The sequence below is a fragment of the Mus caroli genome, unplaced genomic scaffold (genome assembly GCF_978045245.1).
Source record: "Mus caroli unplaced genomic scaffold, Mus_caroli_1 scaffold_6, whole genome shotgun sequence".
NCBI classification, from domain to species: domain Eukaryota; kingdom Metazoa; phylum Chordata; class Mammalia; order Rodentia; family Muridae; genus Mus; species Mus caroli.
The window spans coordinates 34,040,001-34,059,031 of NW_028227261.1; the positions used below are offsets into that span (position 1 = coordinate 34,040,001).

Here is a 19,031-nt window from a genome sequence, read left to right on the forward strand (position 1 = left end):
AGAAGGAAGGAAGGAAGGAAGGAAGGAAGGAAGGAAGGAAGGAAGGAAGGAAGGAAGGAAGGAAGGAAGGAAGGAAGGAAGGAAAGAAGGAAGAGCAGGAAGGATGCAAGCTGGCTGAGCAAAGCACGAGGAACAAGCCAGTAAACAGCATTCCCCCATGGCTTCTGCTTCCGTTCCTGCCTCCAAGTTCCTGCCTTGAGTTCCTGCTCAGACTTCCCTCTCTATAGTCTATACTATGCTGTAGCATGTGAGCACACATACGCACAATCTAAACTTCATGCTTTATATAAAAATTAACTTAACAGGGAACACAGGATTAAATGTAAAAGAAAGTGCTTAGAGAATAACAGGGTGACGTCAGGAGGACCTGGGTCTCAGAAGAGTCCTCACACATGACACCAAAAGACATAATCTAAGAAAGAGGCAGGGCAGGATGCGATGCACTAATAATCAAAAGGCAGAGGGTTGTAAGGAATCGGTGTGTGAACACTGAAGGTCCGGTTCCCCAATTGGTTCTTGATGGATCACCAAAGATGCTAGCGGTCAATGAGCTGGGTGGAACAGGTAGGGCTTCCAGTTTTCTCACAGCCAGTTTAGCAGATACCGGAGAGGAGAATGAGATTTACCATGCTTTGGAGGGAGAAAAAGCCACCAGTCATGTGATATCTAGGGTGGAGTGGCCATTGGCCACTTCCCCAACTGGGTAGCAGGCAGGAGGTTAGAAACAAAACTAAGTAAAGGGCAAATGTAGGGTGCTGATTTGGGAGTGAAAAGAAGGGCGCAATAGCCAAGGAAGGCTTAGAAGAGCCGGGCCACTGAGCTAACACAACGTAGAAAAAAGGTGTGTGTGTGTATATGTATGTATGTGTGTGTATGTGTGTGTGTATGTGTGTGTGTGTGTGTGTGTGTTTCATCTGGGGATCCAAGGGAACCTGGGCAGGGCTGGTAGCATGGTTTGCTTGGAGCTCAAAGCAGGGTAGTAGGAACTACACACTTCAGAGGATCACAAGTTTGGACAGAGTTGTGGCTATATAGGAGAGTCTTTCTTAGAACAAAAGAAAAGATGTAAAAAAGAAAAGATAGAAGATAAGTTGGACTGAGTCAGGATGAGAGACATTTGTTCTAGAAAGACCCCACTTAAAAGAATGGAAAAAACATGCAACGGACTAATAGACAATATCAACAAGCCATATATTTAGCAAAGGACTTAGGCTCAGTGGTTAAGAGCACTGGCTGCTTGCTCTTCCGGAGGTCTTGAGTTCAATTCCCAGCAACTGCCTGGTGGCTCACAACCATCTGTAACGGGATCTGATGCCCTCTTCTGGTGTGTCTAAAGACAGCTATGGTGTACTCCTATACATGAAATAAATAAATCTTTAAAATGGAGTATACCATTATCCTATGACTTGAGAGTTGTACTCCTTGGTGTTTGTCCCAGATAAAGGAAAGAAGATATCCACACGGCTATCCATAGAGGCTTTCTTTATAACAGCTCAGAAACATGCACACGGCTATCCATAGAGGCTTTCTTTATAACAGCTCAGACTTGGAAACAAGTGTCCCACAAATAGGTGAATGGATAAACAAACGGTGGTGGTATGTTCATGTCAGGTTCAAGAGTTAAGCTTGAGCCCTTCCCCAAAACACATGTGCACATTCTGATTTCCTAGACCAGGGAATGTAGCTTTATTTGGACAAAAGGTCTTTTCAGAGGTAATTATGTTAAATGTCTTTAAAAAACAAAAAACAGGGCCGGGCGTGGTGGCGCACGCCTTTAATCCCAGCACTTGGGAGGCAGAGGCAGGCGGATTTCTGAGTTCGAGGCCAGCCTGGTCTACAAAGTGAGTTCCAGAACAGCCAGGGCTATACAGAGAAACCCTGTCTCGAAAAAACCAAAAAAAAAAAAAAAAAACAAAAAACAAAAAACAAAAAACAAAAAACAAAAAACAAAAAAAACTGTGGGCTGGAGAGACGGCTCAGCGGTTAAGAGCGCCGACTGTAGAGCCGGGCATGGTGGCGCACGCCTTTAATCCCAGCACTCGGGAGGCAGAGGTAGGTGGATTTCTGAGTTCGAGGCCAGCCTGGTCTACAAAGTGAGTTCCAGGACAGCCAGGGCTATACAGAGAAACCCTGTCTCGAAAAACCAAAAAAAAAAAAGAAAAAAAAAGAGCGCCGACTGCTCTTCTGAAGGTCGTGAGTTCAAATCCCAGCAACCACATGGTGGCTCACAACTATCTGTAATGAGATCTGATGCCCTCTTCTGGGGTGTCTGAAGACAGCTACAGTGTACTTACATATAATAAGTAAATAAATCTTTAAAAAAAATTGTATGTGTGCACAAAAGCCAGGAGAGGGGTCAGATCCCCTCGAGCCAGAGTTACAGGAGGCTGGGAACTGCTTGCTTCAGCTATGTAGTGAGTTCATCTTGGGCTATATGAAAACCTGACAAATAAATAAATAAATAACCTCAAACAAAGTGTGACCGGAGTGTTGTATGTAAATAAATAAATAAATAACCTTAAACAAAGTGTGACTGGAGTGTTGTATGCCTATAGTTCCAGTAGGCAGAAGAATTGCTAGAATCCAGGAAGATCTTAGCTTGCCTGGGCAGCATAGTGTAAGACCCTGGGTAACTAGTTTCACCCAGAGCTGGAAGGTCCCAGGCCTTATAGACCTCAGGGGACAGAGCAGCCAATGCCTGTGCTGACACCTCAGTTTTCAAACTTCTGTCCCCCAGAACTGTATGAGAATAAATATTTATTAATTTAAGCCCCAAAGTCTGGGATGACTTATTAGGACAGTTCTAAAAAACAAATACATCTTGGGATATTTACTTAGCCATAAAAAGGAGCAGATTAAGTAGCTGCAATGTGGATCTAAAGGGCTGGGGGGGGGGAGGCAGGAGGTAATAGGGTGCACTTGTAATCTCACAGCTTTGAGAGGTGGGAGCAGGATCACAAGTTTGAGGCCAACGTGGGATACTTATAGTGAGACCTCGTCTCAGGATGGAGCTAGAGAGGCACATGGCTTTAATCCCTGCACTCAGGATGCAGAAGGTGGGTCTCTGTAAGTTCAAGACCAACCTGGTCTACATCACTTTGTAGTGAGTTTCAGGCTAGCCTTGAACTCACAGGGCTCTTCCTGTTTCACCCTCCAGAGTCCTGGGACTAAAGGCATACATCACTATGCCCAGTCTCCAGACAAGCTTTAACTGTCTATACATCCTTAGGGAAGGAAGACGCCTAGTGAACCCCTCCCCCTTCGTGCTCTATCTTGCTTATTGTTATGGTGGTAAAAGTCCAAATGGGAGAGATAGAGTGACATAGAAACACATCTCTATTCTGTACTGCAACAATCGCCTGCTTTCAGTCTTGTATTATAGGCATGGCAGATGTAAGCCTTGGAGGAAGGGTCCTCGGGGTCCGATCCTCACTGTAACTTCCTAGAAATTTAAAATGACTTATTTTTAATAAGTTAACCGTCATGGGGCAATCTTTGTGAGTGATCAATGTTTTGACTGGACTAGTGATTGCATTGTGACGACTGTTCTCAAAATTCATTTAACCAGACCCTTCACTTGGGGACATCTTTAGGTTTATTATTATTATTATTGTTATTATATTTTCTTTATTTACATTTCAAATGTTATCCCCTTTCCTGGTTTCCCCTCTGAAATCCCCCTATCCCTTTTCCTCTCTCCCTGCTCACTAACCCACCCACTCCTCCTTCCTGGCCCTGGCATTCCCCTACACTGGGGCATCGAGCCTTCACAGGACCAAGGACCTCTCCTCCCATTGATGACCAACTAGGCCATCCTCTGCTACATATGCAGCCAGAGCCATGAGTTCCACCATGTGTACTTTTTGGTTGGTGGTTTAGTCCCCGGGAGCTCTGGAGGTATTGGTTAGTTCATATTGTTGTTCCTCCAGGTTTTTTGTTTTTAATTAAAAAAAACAAAAACAAAATTAGTATTTTTGGGTTGGTGAGACGACTTAGCAAGTAAGAGCACTGACTGCTCTTCCGAAGGTCCTGAGTTCAAATCCCAGCAACCACATGGTGGCTCTCAACCACCCGTAATGAGATCTGATGCTCTCTTCTGGTGTGTCTGAAGACAGCTACAGTGTACTTATTTATAATAATAAGTAAATCTTTGGGCCGGAGCCAGCAGGGACTGAGCAAATGGGGTTGACCAGAGCAAACAGAGGTCCTAAAATTCAATTCCCAACAACCACATGAAGGCTCACAACCATCTGTACAGCTCCAGTGTATACTCATATACATAAAATAAATAAATAAATCTTAAAAAAAAAAAAAACCCTGGTATTCTCATGTCTAAGTGTTGCGTCTGCATGTATGTCTGTGTACTACTTGTGTGCCTGGAGTCTGCAGAGGTCAGAAGAGGGCATTGGATCTCTTCAAACTGGAGTTAAAGATATTTGTGAGCCTGTTGGGTGCTGGGAACTAAACCTAGGTCCTCTGGAAGAGCAATGAGTACTCTTAACTACTGGGTCATCTTTCCAGCCACAGGATGGATGGATGCCCTTGCATATTTGAGGCAGGGCCTCAGTATGTAACCCAGACTGGCCTTGAACTTGTGATTCTCCTATGTGGGACTCCTACATGCTGGGATTGTGGATGTACACAACCTTGACCATCCTAATTTACCTCAATAACGTTGAATTTTTAAATTAAAAACAACAACCAAGGTTTGTGGAGAAATAAACTAACATTTCGCCCTGAGTTTTCCTAGCCCAAGACTGGATTATGCTATCCTTTGCTACTCAGAATTTTAGAAATATCATATACCACTGAATGCTTTCATTTGAGGCTTGCATTGCCTCACCGACATCAGACCTGGAAGGGATGAATAGAAATGTGTGTCACATGCCGATGTTCTGAAGCCTGCAGCAGAGGAGATGGGGATTGACCTGAAGCCTACTTGGAATAATCTAGATAGTATCTTGCTGACGTATCTCAGGCCACCATGTGTGGCTGTAAACTGGAGTAAGCCCATAAAACCAGCCAACCATAGGCTGCAGCCTCACCATCCAGGAGGGAAATCAGTCCAGGACATCCGTGTTGGAAGACTGAACCAGAGGCAATAAAGGCTTTGCGTGTTGTGGGTCTTTTTCTAATATCCAGTTTGTCCATGAGACCCTGAGCTGCCAGACGGCTCTTTTTATGCCATTTGAATCCTCCTTGTCCCAAGAGTTTATGACCAGAAGCCAGTCAACCATTCTTTGCTATTGATGAATAATAATGCCCTATTGCTCAGGGAAACACGTGGCTAATGAAAATATGAAGGAGGGGCTGGAGAGATGGCTCATCAGTTAAAGTCACTGGCTGCTCTTCTAGAGGATCTAGGTTCTACTCCCAGTACCCACATGGCAGCTCACAACTGTCTATAACTCCAATCACAGCTGTCTATAACACTGCATGAACATGGTGCACATATCTACACAGAACACCCATATACATAGAAAATAAATAAAATGTTTTTTTTTTTTTTTTGGTTTTTTTTTTTTTTTTTTTTTGGTTTTTCGAGACAGGGTTTCTCTGTATAGCCCTGGCTGTCCTGGAACTCACTTTGTAGACCAGGCTGGCCTTGAACTCAGAAATCCGCCTGCCTCTGCCTCCCAAGTGCTGGGATTAAAGGCGTGCGCCACCACCGCCCGCATAAAATGTTTTTAAAAGTAAATAAAATATGAGCTGGGCAGTGGTGGTGCACACCTTTAATCTCAGGATTTGGAAGGCGGAAGTAGGAAACATCTGTAAGTTCGAGGCCAGCCTGGTCTACAGAGTGAGTTCCAGGACAGACAGGGCTATATAGAGAAACACAGACTCAAAAAACCAAAATAACAACATCATCATCAACAACAACAACAACAACAATAATGTAAATTAGGAAGAAGCTTATTTACAGTTTAGAAAATATTTAAAGGGGAACCTTTCCCATCCCAAGTGTTGAGACTGCAGATCCATACCCAATTTAGAAATGAATAGAAGTCCGGCCTGATGAGGCACATGGGTAATCCTAGCACACAGGAGCTTGAGGCAAAACTGTGAGTTTGGGGTCAGCCTAGACATTGTAACCAGACCCTGTCCCAGATGCCAGGAGGGAAGATGGGAGGGAAGGAAGGAGGGACGAGTAGATGGATGGATGGATGGATGGATGGAGGGGGGACTGGAGCGATCTTGAGTAGGCTGGTACTTGGTTCCTAAATTGCCTCACAGGGTGTGGCAGGCTTCAAAGAGAGCCCAGATCTGGGATTTGTTAGTTACTTCCCTCCTTTCTGCAACAAAGTATCTGACAAAAACAACTTAGGGAACAAAGGGTTTATTTTAGCTCTCAGTTTTAACTATCTTCCATTAAGGGCCAGGAGGCGTAGAGCAAGAGTCAGACAGCTAGTCACATTGTATCTGGGTGTTCTCTCTTTTTTATTCATTGTAGGGCTATAGTACATAGAACTGTGCCTCCCTTATTTAGGGTGAGTCCTCCTGCCTCAGTGAACTCCTCCCACAACCTCAACATCTGTTACACTCTATTCAACCTTTTCCCCTTAGATATGCCCAGAGGTTTGCCCACTAGGCTAGGTGACTCTAAATTCTGTTAGGTTCACAGTCTTGCCACTGCTGGGACCTGGGTGGTTTTGTCTATTTCATACAATCAAGCCTAACTACGGGTTAGTGCCACACATTTGGTCCCTCTTTTGTTATTGTGCCTGATTCCACAACTTTCACTGTCATGCCTCTGTCCTAGTAATGACCACAGTCTCAGAGGTTATAATTAACTTGTTCATTTGCTCATTCATTCATTCATTCATCTAATTAAGGAATATTCATTAAACACATTCTTGGAAATAGGAGATAAAACAGAGACAAACTAGGCGCAGGTCCTTCCCCCACAGGCTTTTGTTCTTGACCTTGTTGTGGGAGGGCTTTTTGAGATAGGCTGGTCTCAAATGTGCTCAAGCTAGCCTTGAACTCTTGATTCTCCTGCTCCCAGAGTACTAAGATGGCAACACATACTACTATGCCTGGCTCTCAGATAGCATAGCAACCCAGATGACAAAAGGACAGGGACTAAAGAAGCCTAGAACAAGGCAGCAGACCCTGCCTCAGCCACATCTACATGTCTGCTACCTTAATACCCTGCTTTTCTCCATTTTCAAGCCAGAGCCTCTTCCGGAACCCTGTATTTGCTGTAATACAGTCAGTTATTCCAACATTTCTCTCTATTATGTCTTTTAGCTCTGTCACTCAAGAGGGATTAGGGTGTCCAGATGCTGAGGAGGCAGCTATTGCCAGGAAGAGAAGTGACATCTAGAGATACAGATGTATCTATGCCATCATTGTATGTATGGGAAGAATCAGGATAGGGAGGTAGCTATGGCAGAGGAGTTGCCTAGTATAAGCAAAGCCCTGCCTGGGTTTGGATCCCAGGTACCAGCAACTACCACCTCCATCATCAACAATAACAATAACAAAAGCTGTGTTCTGGCTTTAATCCCAGCACTCAGAAGGCTGAGACAGGAGGATCTTTGTGAGTTCAAATTCAACCTTATCTACATATGGAGTTCCAGGACAGCTAAGACTACACAGAGAGACCCTGCCTTGAAAAACAAAAACAAACTCCACAATAGCAAAAAACGAGTAATAGCCTAAGAAGATATCTAGACAAAGAGGCACATGCATTCCATCTTAGCCTTTAGAAGGAGAGACCAGGCTGGCCTCAAATTCATAGAGATCTACCTGGCTTTGCCTCCTAAGTGCTGGGATTAAAGGTCTATTCCACCATTGTGTGGCTCCAACTTCTGAGCCTTTTAGAAGCCACAGGTATGAAGCTTAGTGGCTGGCTCCAGTGAGTAATTGCCTACTTTTGTTGAGTGAATGCCATGCTCCAAGTGTAGACGAAACAGTGTGACCCAAGCTGTTCTGGGCTCCTCCAAACCCAGCACATAGACTATGAGATTCCAAGTCCACTTGAGAGAATCAGTAATGGCCTGCTTGGAAATGGGATCCAGTGGAGGGGCGCAATGAAGGGAGCCCCTGGAAGGCAGTCATTCTGAAGCATCTGCTACCTCTATTGTCCTGTGACAGAGGACAAGGATCTGATTGGATTCACTTCCATGTTCCCATGCACGTGGTATTCCACAACAAAAGATCGCTGAAATGAATTGGAGCCCAGTAGCCCAAGGTCATCGGCCCACAGCCAGCTGCAAAAATCTTGGCAAATCTCACCAGGAGCTCAGTCCCAGGGTAGTACAGTTGGAGCTAGGGATGTAGCCCTGGGGATTTACATTCAAATGTCCTGAATCCAGAAGGTTCCGGAAGCTCCACCTTCTGACAGCTTGCAGCATGAATAATTCAGGATTAGACTAGTGGTCAGGATTGGGAAGGTCGTTGAGGGATGGAAGGAGGAGAACCTTTAGATGTCCTCTAGGCAGACAGGCTGGGCCTTCAGGGTTTTAGCAGTTCTCTCCCTGAGCCTTGCAGCGGGCCCTGTCTATAGAGAGACCCTGCTCACAGCTCCCTGCCTCTAGAGATTGTTTCCCCTTGCTCTTCCTATGTCTTTAGCTTGCTCCCCAAACCCTGGTGCCCACAGTCTTGTCTCACTGGGTAGGCACTATGGCACTCATTTCTAAATTGAAAAATGACTTTTAAGCTTAGTGTTTTTTGTGCCTCATGGAACCTTCATTATTATTTTATTATCTAAATATGACCTGATGTTTCCTTGGGGTATTATTGATCATAGTAACAACTAAATTTCACCAAACATTTTCTTTTAAAAGCATCTGATACGTGCACATCATCATGCGGTATCTTCATCACATCCACTCCCCATTCACTTCTTTCCACTTCCTCCTTCCCACCTCCACGTTCCTCTCTCAACTGTGTACACTCTTTTCTTTTTACATTTTATTTTATTTTATTTTATATTTTTGAGTGTTTTTCCTATCGGTATGAATGTGCACCACATGCATGCCTGGTGCTCAATGAGATAAGACGAGGTTACCCTGGAACTGGGGTCTCCAATAGTTGGCAGCCGCCCGCCTTGTGGATGCTAAAAACTGGGTTCAACTACTCTTTACCCCTGATGTGTTCTGTTTGAAACCCACTGAGTTCGCCTGGTGCTGCTTGTGTATGCATGGATACAGGGCCAACTACTAATTCAGAAACTTTACTTCTGCTTGTTTATAGACAAGTCCTTACAGCATAGGTCAGGCTGGCCCGGAACTCAGTTTGTAGCCTAGGTGCGTACACCATTTGCACTCTTCAGAGACACCAGAAGAGGGTATACGATCCCATTACAGATGGTTGTGAGCCACCATGTGGTTGCTGGGATTTGAACTCAGGACCTCTGGAAGAGAGGTCAGTGCTCTTCACCACTGAGCCATCTCTCCAGTCCACCTAGGTTACTCTTGAACTTATGGTAATTCTCCAGACTCTGCCTCCTAAGTGCTGGGATTGCAGTCATAAGCCACCACACTACGCAAGTTTTTATTTTTAAAATTTATGTGTAGAGTTAATGAAATGGTTCAGCAGATAAAGGTATTTTCAGCTAAGCCTGAGGGTGTCCCAGAGAGCCCAGGAAGCTGGGAGAGGAAAATGGGGGGTGAAAAGAAGAAGAAGAGGAAGGGAGGAAATGGGGTGGATTTGATCAAAGATGCATCATCATGATGTGCATGTATGAAATTCTTTAAGAAGAAAATGTTTGGTGAAATTTAGTTGTTACTATGATCCGTAATACTGCAAATAAACATCAGATTATATTTAGATAATAAAATAATTAGGGGGCTGGTGAGATGGCTCAGCGGTTAAGAGCACTGACTGCTCTTCCAAAGGTCCTGAGTTCAAATCCCAGCAACCACATGGTGGCTCACAACCATCCGTAATGAGATCTGACGCCCTCTTCTGGTGTGTCTGAAGACAATTACAGTGTACTTACATATAATAAATTAACAAATCTATAAAAAAATAAAATAAAATAATTAGAACTAACTCCCGTAAGTTGTCCTTGGACCTCCACAATTTGAGCCATGGCACATAAATGTGCACACACATGCACACACACACACACACAATGTGGCTTCTTTTGGGGAGTGGAGGGTTTGATTGTTTTTTGTTTTGTTTTGTTTGAGACAGGGTTTCTCTGTGTAATCCTAGCTGTCCTAAAACTCACTCTATAGACCAGGCTGGCGTTGAACTCAGAAATTCGCCTGCCTCTGCCTCCCAAGTGTTGGGATTAAAGGCCTACGCCACCACTGCCCGGTTTAGGGGGGTTGTTTTTTCTTTGCGCCAGGATCTCATATGTAGACCTTGAACCCCTTGACCTTGACTCTTCTCCTTTCCCCTCTGTGTGCTCCGTGGTACAAGTTTTCTGGCAAGGTCTCTGCTGGCTTTGAACTTCTGATCCTTTACCTCTACCTCCCCGGAGGACCTTTGATTAATCATCTGGTTTTAGTTTTGCACTCGTAAGTGAAAGATCATAATGCTGTCTCTTGGGATGCCTTAATGATTCTTCGTTTTGCCTGCTGGACTGTAAACGCAGTGAGGCCGGTGGGCGGAGATAAGACTCATTCGGCTCAGCTATGTATCTTCAGTAACTAGCATGTAGATGTTCAAAACATATTTGTTGAATGAATGAATCAGAAGAGATCTACCCCTGACATCAACCAGGGAAAGCGCTTTGCACAGTTACTGGAAGATATACCCGTGTGTTGGCTGTTTCTATGCAGGAACATTCTAGGCACATTCATTAATCTGCACCACAGAGGAGAGAAGACATGCCTACATCACTAGCTCACACATGCATAAGGATCTTAATAAATGTCTTATCAGTGGAAGTAGCGTCTTCCAAGCAAGGGGCTGCCTATAAGTATCTCTAATCAAGAGACTGGATTCTCTTCTCCGGGCCTGGTTCCCCTCTTTTCTTTACCCCTTGGGGAAATGGAGCCTCCTGGTCTCTCCTGGACTCAGTTTTCCTAGGGCCTTCTCCAAGAGGTGCCCCAGAAGGGGTGACAGAATGTGGTTTTAGAGGAAGTGGGGAGGAGGGCAGGCTGGGGTTATTCCAGAACCCCGGCTGTGCCGGGCAGGGAGCCCGAGCCTGGGAGAGTCACCCTGGGACTGGCCGAGAAGAGCTCCCAGGGGCCGGTCAGGGTCAGCGAGCAGCCCCGGGCTGAGGGCGGAGAGGTCGGTCGCACAGAGGGCGGGGAATGAGGGGTGAGAAATGACCCCGGGAACCCCGGAGCCGCTGCGAGGGGAGGGACCGCGAGAGGACACGAGGTCAGTGAGGAGGGGCGCGGGGCCGCGGCCCCGCAGGGCAGGCGGGCGGGGTGCAGGGCGGAGAGCGCGGCGGGCGGGCGGGGGGCGGCGCCGGCGCCGGGGGTGGGGAGCGGGTTGGGCGGCTGCGCGGGCTCCGCTTCAGCCGCCGCCGCTAGGGCGCGGGGGGCGGGGGGCTCGGCGCCGCGAGCTCGGCCATTGTGGGAGCCGCTCCCCTCCGCCGCACCGCAGCCGCCCGCCGGCCTCCTCCTCGCGCTCACAGGGTAAGGCGCGGGGCGGGCTCGGGGGTCCCGGTTCCTCCGCCCGCTACTCGGCGAGCCTTAGAGAGGGGCGGCCGCGCCCCAGCCCCGGGGCGGCTGGCGGACCGGTTGACAGGCAACCAGCACCGCGGCCGTGCGGGCCTCGCACCTGCAGCGCGGGGAGTGCGGGGAACGCAGGGCGCGCGGAGCCCGGGTTCCCTCGGGCGGCCGCTGCCCCGGCCAAAGGGAGGCGTGTTTCCCGGGGGGACAAATGGGGCACACGAGAGGGACAGGAGCGGGCAGGGCTGGGCAGGGAAAGTCGCCTCCGGATTCCTGAGATCGGTCGGTGCCACCGACGCCCTGCCGATCCTCGGTCACGCGTCCCCGCTCTTTGTCAGCCACGCGCGGCGGGCACGCGGACCCACCCGCGCCGCCACCGGCTCCTGGGGGGGGCGCCCCTCCCCCACCGTGGGGGTGGAGGCGAGGTGGGGAGGGCCGCAGCCTGTCAGTGCCGGGTCAGATGCTTGTAGCGGACCCAGGTGGCCTGGGGACCGTCGCGATGCACTGGGGGTGTGGGCGCGCGTTCCTTCCAACCGGGACTGGATGGAGTGACCAGAGTGATTGAGGAGTAGGGCGGAAGCCCGGAGGTCACACAGGTGTGAGTGTGCGTGAACGGTCGGGGACTTGTCAGCGAGCAGGGTAGACCCGAGCAGGGCCGGGCTTCTCACGGAAGAGGCCTTGCTTTTGCGGGGGGCCTTTGTAGTAAAAATGGGCGTCTAGGAGGGGAATGGGCGGCTCTAGAATGAAGCAGGTGGTCTGAGAGGAGGGGCAGTTCCCTGCCCAGCGCTGAGGGTAGGATGGCACAGCCCGAGTTTCCTGGAGGTTGGGGCTGTCACTTCAGCACCTGAACGGACAAAAAAGGTGGCAAGTAGGTGCTAGATAGTAATGGTGAGACTGGGGGCAAATGCTGCGACAAAGGGCAAAGCTGTGCCAGTCCTTGGATCTTTCGACTCTTTCGGTGGTGAGAGAGGGTCTGAGTGTTCCATGAGAAGATCCACACACTCCTGGCACAGGAATGTCCTGGCAGAGCTGTTCTATCTGCCACGGGTTTTATAGAGACCCTCTGCACCGTAAGATGGTTCTTTTGTCTGAGTTCTGTGCTTCTGGAAGAGATGTCAGTGACCCAGAAGGCAGTCTCTGCCTCTTGCTGCTTCTAAGCTGAGATTCCCAGAATCCAGGAGGAGCTGTGCCAAAGACCCAGCCATTTAGGCCACTTTCCTGCTCTGCACAGCTCAGTATGCAGATATTCCCCATAAGGAAAAGTTGACAGACAGCTCTTGCCTTCCTTGGATTCTAGAGCCCCAACAGAACTGTGTACCTGAGCTAGATCTGGGCCTTATAGGAAGGCGGACAGCTGAAGGCATGCACCAGCTTGGCTCTGAGAGCCCTTGGGGTGGTGGGCCATGTGTAGCAGATGGTTCTGTGCAGTGAGCTGAGCCCGGCTGAGGGAAGGCTGCCCAGTCTGGCTGGTGGAACCCAGCTGGCTTGAAATGATAGTGTTTCCACTCTTCTCCCCCCACTAGCTAAACTGACCAGAAAACCTGCCAGTCCTTACCATCACCCCTGCCCCCACGCTGTGTGATCTATTCCCGAACAGCCCTTGGAATGAGCCAATGAATATTTTATCTAATGCCTGCTGTGTGACATACATGGAACCAGCTAAGTTTACATGCACATTTCACCGTGTCCTTAAAATATCCTCTAAGGAGAAGTACTGTCCCTCCCCCACTGTGCAGATGATGAAACTGAGTCCCCGAGAGGTGGAGTGACTTGACCCCGATCTCACCAACTGTAAGTGGCCACACCAGGTCTACCTTGCTTCAGGTTTGGTGCCGTGTCTAATCTGTGTGCTGGAGGAATCGGGAATTTCCACCTGTTCTAGCTCATGCCTCTTTCCATTCCTGCCGATGAGATCCTTCGTGAGCTTTTGAAAATCCTTTCCATCTGTTGTCCCATTTTATCCTTATAGCATTCCTGGGAGGTGAGAGGAAGGGGGAGGTAAGAACAGATTCTGTATTGAGTGCTTACTGGGTACCTGGCATCAAATAGCAGGAACCAGTTTAGTTCTTGCAAACAACCCTGTGAGATGGGATGCTAACTAGCACCATCTCCATTTTATAGGTGAGAATGTTGAGGGTGACAAGATTAAATGGCTTCTCTGGGGACATATAGCTAATGGATAATAATGGATAATGGAGTAGAATTTAAGCTCCTGTTTTTCTGCCTGACAATCAGTCTGCTAACACTCACACAGTATTTTTGTTTTTGCTGTTTGTTTTTGGGGCTTTTTGTTTTGTTTTTTGTTTTCTTATTGTAGACAGAATTTCACTATGTAGCCATGGCTAGCCTGGAACTTGCCATGTAGACCAGGCTCACAGAGCTCTGACTGCCTCTGCTTCCTGAGTGTTACGGGCATGCTCTAGCAGGCAGGCCTAGCTAAAAACTTATTTTATTGTTAATTCTGTGTATGTATGTGGTTTGTGTATGGATATGTGTGCATGAGCACTGGAGCCTGAAGAGGCTTGAGGAGGGCCTCAGCTCCCTGGAGCTAGAGTCAGAGATAGCTCAGGCAGTTGTGATCTGCCAGAGGCGGGTGTTGGGAATGGAAGTCAGGTCTCCTACAAGGATAGTATACTCTCCTAACCATCTCTCTCGCTTCCTCTCTGTCTCTCATATATGAGTGTGTGTGTGTATGTGTGTGTATGTTACCTAATATAATTTTCCCCTATGCCTCATAAATTAGTCTTGGCATGTGCTATATCATTTTGTAAATGAAAAAAAAAAAAGCTGAGGTTCAAGTAGGTAAAGACGTCAAGTCAAGTCAGTAGCAGGCAGAGTCAGGAGTCAGGACCCGAGTATCAGTGATCCTTGTGTGACTCTTGGTCCTGTTCACATTTATTCTTTCTCTCTTCCAGATCCCTTCTCCCAGGACATCTCGTCCTTCCTGTAGCCACTCTTGCTTGGACCATGTCTTCCTCTGATGAAGAAACGCTCAGTGAGCGATCCTGTCGGAGTGAGAGGTCATGTCGGAGTGAGAGATCTTACCGGAGTGAGCGGTCAGGGAGCCTGTCTCCTTGTCCCCCTGGGGACACCTTGCCCTGGAACCTGCCACTGCATGAGCAGAAGAAGCGGAAAAGCCAGGATTCTGTGCTGGACCCTGCAGAACGTGCCGTGGTCCGAGTCGCTGGTAAGAATGATCCTCAGCGTTTGCTAGCTGGCTGCTGCAGGGTTGAGGGAGTCTGGGTCAGTGTGCACCCGCATGGTGAGGTGGTGAGAGGTCCTCAGAGTCAAGTCAGCTGGAATCTAACTTGTTGTTATGATTGTTATTGTTGCAAAGAGGATGAAAGAACTTTCAAGAGAAACCTAAAAAGGAAAGAGAAAGGAAAAAGAAAGAAAGGAAAAAAAAGAAAGAAAAAGGAAGCCTACTGCCCTGTTCCGACGTGCTGAATGAGGCCTAGTTTCCTATCTGCACCTCTGCCCTGCGTTTCTCCCACTAGGCTGTAGTTTATGTACATAATAGTTACCTTGGTGACCTGTGTCCCACTGTGGACCTGTTCTCTTCATTCATCCTTAAAAAGAGCTTCAGATTTACATCTCAGACTTTATGGGTTATTTAAAATTGTTATTTTTTGTATATGTCCAGATAGGGTCTCACTATGTAGCCTTGGTTGTCCTGGAACTTGCTCTGTAGACCAGGCTGACCTCAAAAATCACAGCGATCCCCTTGCCTCTGCTTCCTGAGTGCTGGGATAAGAGGTATGTGCCACCACACATCCTCAGATTTTATCCCTAACTCCTAGTCTCTCCCCAGTGTTCTGCTGTAGTCGACAATACTATAATGATTATGTTTAGGAATAAAAACTTTTGATTTCTGTTGTGTTATTTCCTTATAAGGAAGTCTTTGGAGAAGCCAACTTTAGTCAGATTGCCTTTCGATTGTCGGTGTGAGGGCTAGGGGCTGCCTCCCCTTGTCAGGTCAGAAGATGCCTGCCTGCCCTTTCCAAGCAGCTGTGCTTAGGAGTGTGGGTTTTGGTCTCAGAGGAGGCAAGGAGTCACAGGTGGTGATGAGCCATCAGTGTGGGTGTTTGCCACTGAATCTGGGTCCTCTGTAAGAGAAGCCGAGGCTTGGGGCTGGAGAGACTGTTCTTCCAGAGGTCCTGAGTTCAAATCCCAGCAGCCACATGGTGGCTCACAGCCATCTGTAATGGGATCTGAAGCCCTCTTCTAGTGCATAGCTGAGGCTCTAACTGCTGAGCGTCACTCCAGCCCTCAGTGTTGTTTTTGACTTAATGAGAGAGCTGCCTTGCTGAGGGCATCCACAGCTGTCTCCCTGGGTATGCTCGGTATTACAGCAGATGTTGGTGTCACCATGCAGGTAGAAAGATAGGGAAGTGCCACAGCTAGTGCAGTGACATCTCCAGCTCTCAGTCCATTGCCAAGGTCTGTCCTGCTGTCTGCTACGTGTCAGGCAGATAAGACACCTTAAGTGTATTGTATGTTACCACACCCTCTGATCAACCTCATGGTTCCAGTTCCCTCAGTTTTTCCTCCTTCCACGTGACTGTCAGAACATTTTATTCTAAAGGGCAAACCTGCTAACTGTTACCCAACCGCTCGGAAGCCATCTTCGGCTCCTCATTGCCTGTGACATAAAGGCTTCAACATAAAGACCCACCCCAAACCAGGCCCCATTCTATCTCTTCCGCATCAGGCCAGCCAGCACCTCTACCCCTGCAGCGCTGTGCAGTAGCTTGCTTGCTCTTCAAGGTATGCAGCTTGTGGGATCCAACCTCTACGCTTTAATTTCCTTCTCTGCAAGATGCTGGCAGTTCCTCCTCCTCCTCCTTAAGTACCAGCCATTCTAGCCCTAAAGCCTCTAGTGGTACCCAAAGCCTCCTCCTCCACTCAGGTTCATGCTTCTCTCTCCTCCTGTTCGCTTGCACAGCAAAGCAGTTAACCCACAGGGAACATCATTCCTCATTCCCTCACTCACGACTGAGCAGCTCAGTGCTGGGGCTTATTTTATGTGTTGCCCTTCAGTGACTTACCCAGGGCCTTGTGCATGCGAGAGGTCATCAAATAAGGAGTGTCGACCAAAGAAGTGCAAGAAGTATTGAGTGGGCAGTTGTGAAGAGGAACAGGCAGTGGACTGTAACGGGAAATTAGAATTGAGAGGGTTATGTAGACTTGTGGGTCAAGAAAGAAGCAGGAGGGAGCTCCAAAGGAGAGCAGAGAGCAGAGAACCTTGGCAGGTAGGCTGCAGTTTGAACCGCTGGTGGGCCAAAGAGAGCCCTTGGAGGAAGTCCTTCTCAGCTGTTTTGCCCCCGAGACATCATCTAGTAACAAAGTTTGGAGCAGGCCAGGAAGGGGTTTACTTGCTAGCCTTAAAGGGGCTAGCCTTAAACTCAGGGGGCTCTGACTCACAGGCCTCTTGTTCTCCTGAAGGCAGAGAGGATGCCTCATTTTCCCTTCCTTATATTCAAATTCATCTTCCATCACCCACATGTAGTTCTAGATGGCTTTGTGACAATTTCTCCTAAGTCTTCTTAGAGAAGACCCTGGTGTTTAAGATTCTGGTCTAGGCAATAAGTCAAAGGGATTCAAGGTAGCCCAATCCTCAGGCAAAGGCCCTCAGGACCCTGCCTGGTCAGCAGAGCAAAGGATAGGTGCTGGGCTGGGCTGTGGTGCTTTGTCTCTGGGCTAGGCTGTGGTGCTTTGTTTCTGGCACCATGATGGTCCCTGCATGCCGACATCACCAACGACTGTCTTGGGGAGGGGGCTGGACCAATGAGGCTGGAGATGGGGAAACTGCCGTGTTTAAAAATAGCCCTGCTGCAGTTGGGTGTGTTTCTTTAGCAGGAGAGGAGAGAGGCAGCAAGAGACAGGCGAGACTGCTACTTTAGAGTCTGGCTGAAGTCTCTATACGGTTTTAGAATGTTGTGGGGGCTCCGCCAGAGTAAAGAGACAGGCAGCCTTGCCTCTGGGGAGACTCCCACATGTAGGTGCAGGGGTGCTGAGATAGATACCCGGAATGCTCTGAAGCTCCCTAAGGCAGAGCTTGCCTTCTGGGAGGAAGTGAAGTCAGGCTCACGCTGGAAGCAGCTGTGTCCTGTGTAATTTTCTCCTCCCTCAGGTTTTGGGTTATGAAGCAAAGTGGGAGGTGTCAGAATTAGACTCATCACATGTAGAGAGTTCCCAGTCCCTAGCCCCTTCTGGTGTCTTTTTCCCCCGTCATTATTATTGTTGTTGTTGTTGTTATTATTAATTATTTTATTTGTTTACATCCCTAATGCTGCCCCCCCACTCCCACCTCCCCTTCACCTCTGAGAGGGTGGGTATCCCCCCCCCCCACCCTAGAGCATAAAGTCTCTGCAGGATTAGGCACCTCCTTTCCCACTGGGGCCAGACTAGGCAGCCCTCTGCTACATACGTGCTGGGGGCTTCCGACAAGCCGGTGTATGCTCTTTGGTTAGTGGCTCAGACTCTGGGAGCTCCCAGAGGGTCAGGTTAATTGACACTGTTGGTCATCCAGTGGGGTTGCCATCCCCTTCAGTTCCTTTAATCCTTGCCCTAACTCTTCCATAGCGGTCCCCAACCATGTCCCGTGCATAGCTGTGGGTATCTGCATCTGTCTCAGTCACTGCTGGGTAGAGCCACTCAGAGCCATGCTAGACTCCTATTTACAAGTACAACATAGCGTCAGTAATAGTGTCAGGGATAGGTGCCCACTCACGAGATGGATCCCAAGTTGGGTCCGTCACTGATCAGCCATTCCTTCAATCTCTGTTCCATTCCATTTTTGTCCCTGCATTTCTTTTATGCAGGAGCAATATTGGGTTGAAAATTTGAAGGTGGGTTGGTATCCCCATTTCTCCACTGTCTGACCACTGGAGGTAGTCTTTTCAGGTGCCATACCCCACTGTTGGGCATTTCAGTTAAGGTCACCCACATTGAGTCCTAGGAGTCTCTGCCATCCTTGGTCTCTGGGACTTCTAAGAGATTCTCTTCCCACCCCACCTCCACCCTGGCAGGTGCATATTTCCATCATTCTCCTAGTCCTCTGGGCCTCTCTCCTGCCTCCCCCATACCTGATCCTGCCCTCTATCCCCTCCCCTCTCCTCTCATCCAGGCCCCTCCCTTTCTCTGCTTCCCATTGCTATTTTATTCCTCACTTGGGCCAGCCTTCTTGTTTAACTTCTTTGGGTCTATGGGGTGTGTCATGGTCTTCACACACACCAGAAGGGGGCATCAGATCCCATTACAGATGGTTGTGAGCCACACATGGATTCTTGGAATTGAACTCAGGACCACTGAAGAGCAGTCAGTGCTCTTAATCTCTGAGCCATCTCTCCAGCCCCTAAATGCTGTTTTCTTTGAGATCTATGGAGAACAGGTGAAGAAAATGGTCAAAATTACAACCACATAACTCTAGGGGCGCCGTTATCATCT

At 48.3% G+C, this 19,031-nt stretch overlaps 1 protein-coding gene across 15 annotated transcripts in view; it reads left to right on the forward strand.

The window, feature by feature from the left end:
• The first annotated feature begins 11,444 nt into the window (after positions 1 to 11,444).
• Macf1 (microtubule actin crosslinking factor 1) overlaps positions 11,445 to 19,031 on the forward strand; it is a 341,227-nt gene continuing 333,640 nt past the window's right edge. For 14 of the 15 annotated variants that reach the window (XM_085838973.1, XM_085838974.1, XM_085838978.1 and 11 more), the window contains exon 1: positions 14,498 to 14,769. In XM_085838973.1, the coding sequence (XP_085695099.1) occupies positions 14,550 to 14,769 (220 nt within the window). In that variant the 5' untranslated portion in view covers positions 14,498 to 14,549. Of the gene's footprint in view, positions 11,547 to 14,497; positions 14,770 to 19,031 lie in introns of those variants that run through there. The other variant, XM_085838977.1, reaches the window with a different exon arrangement.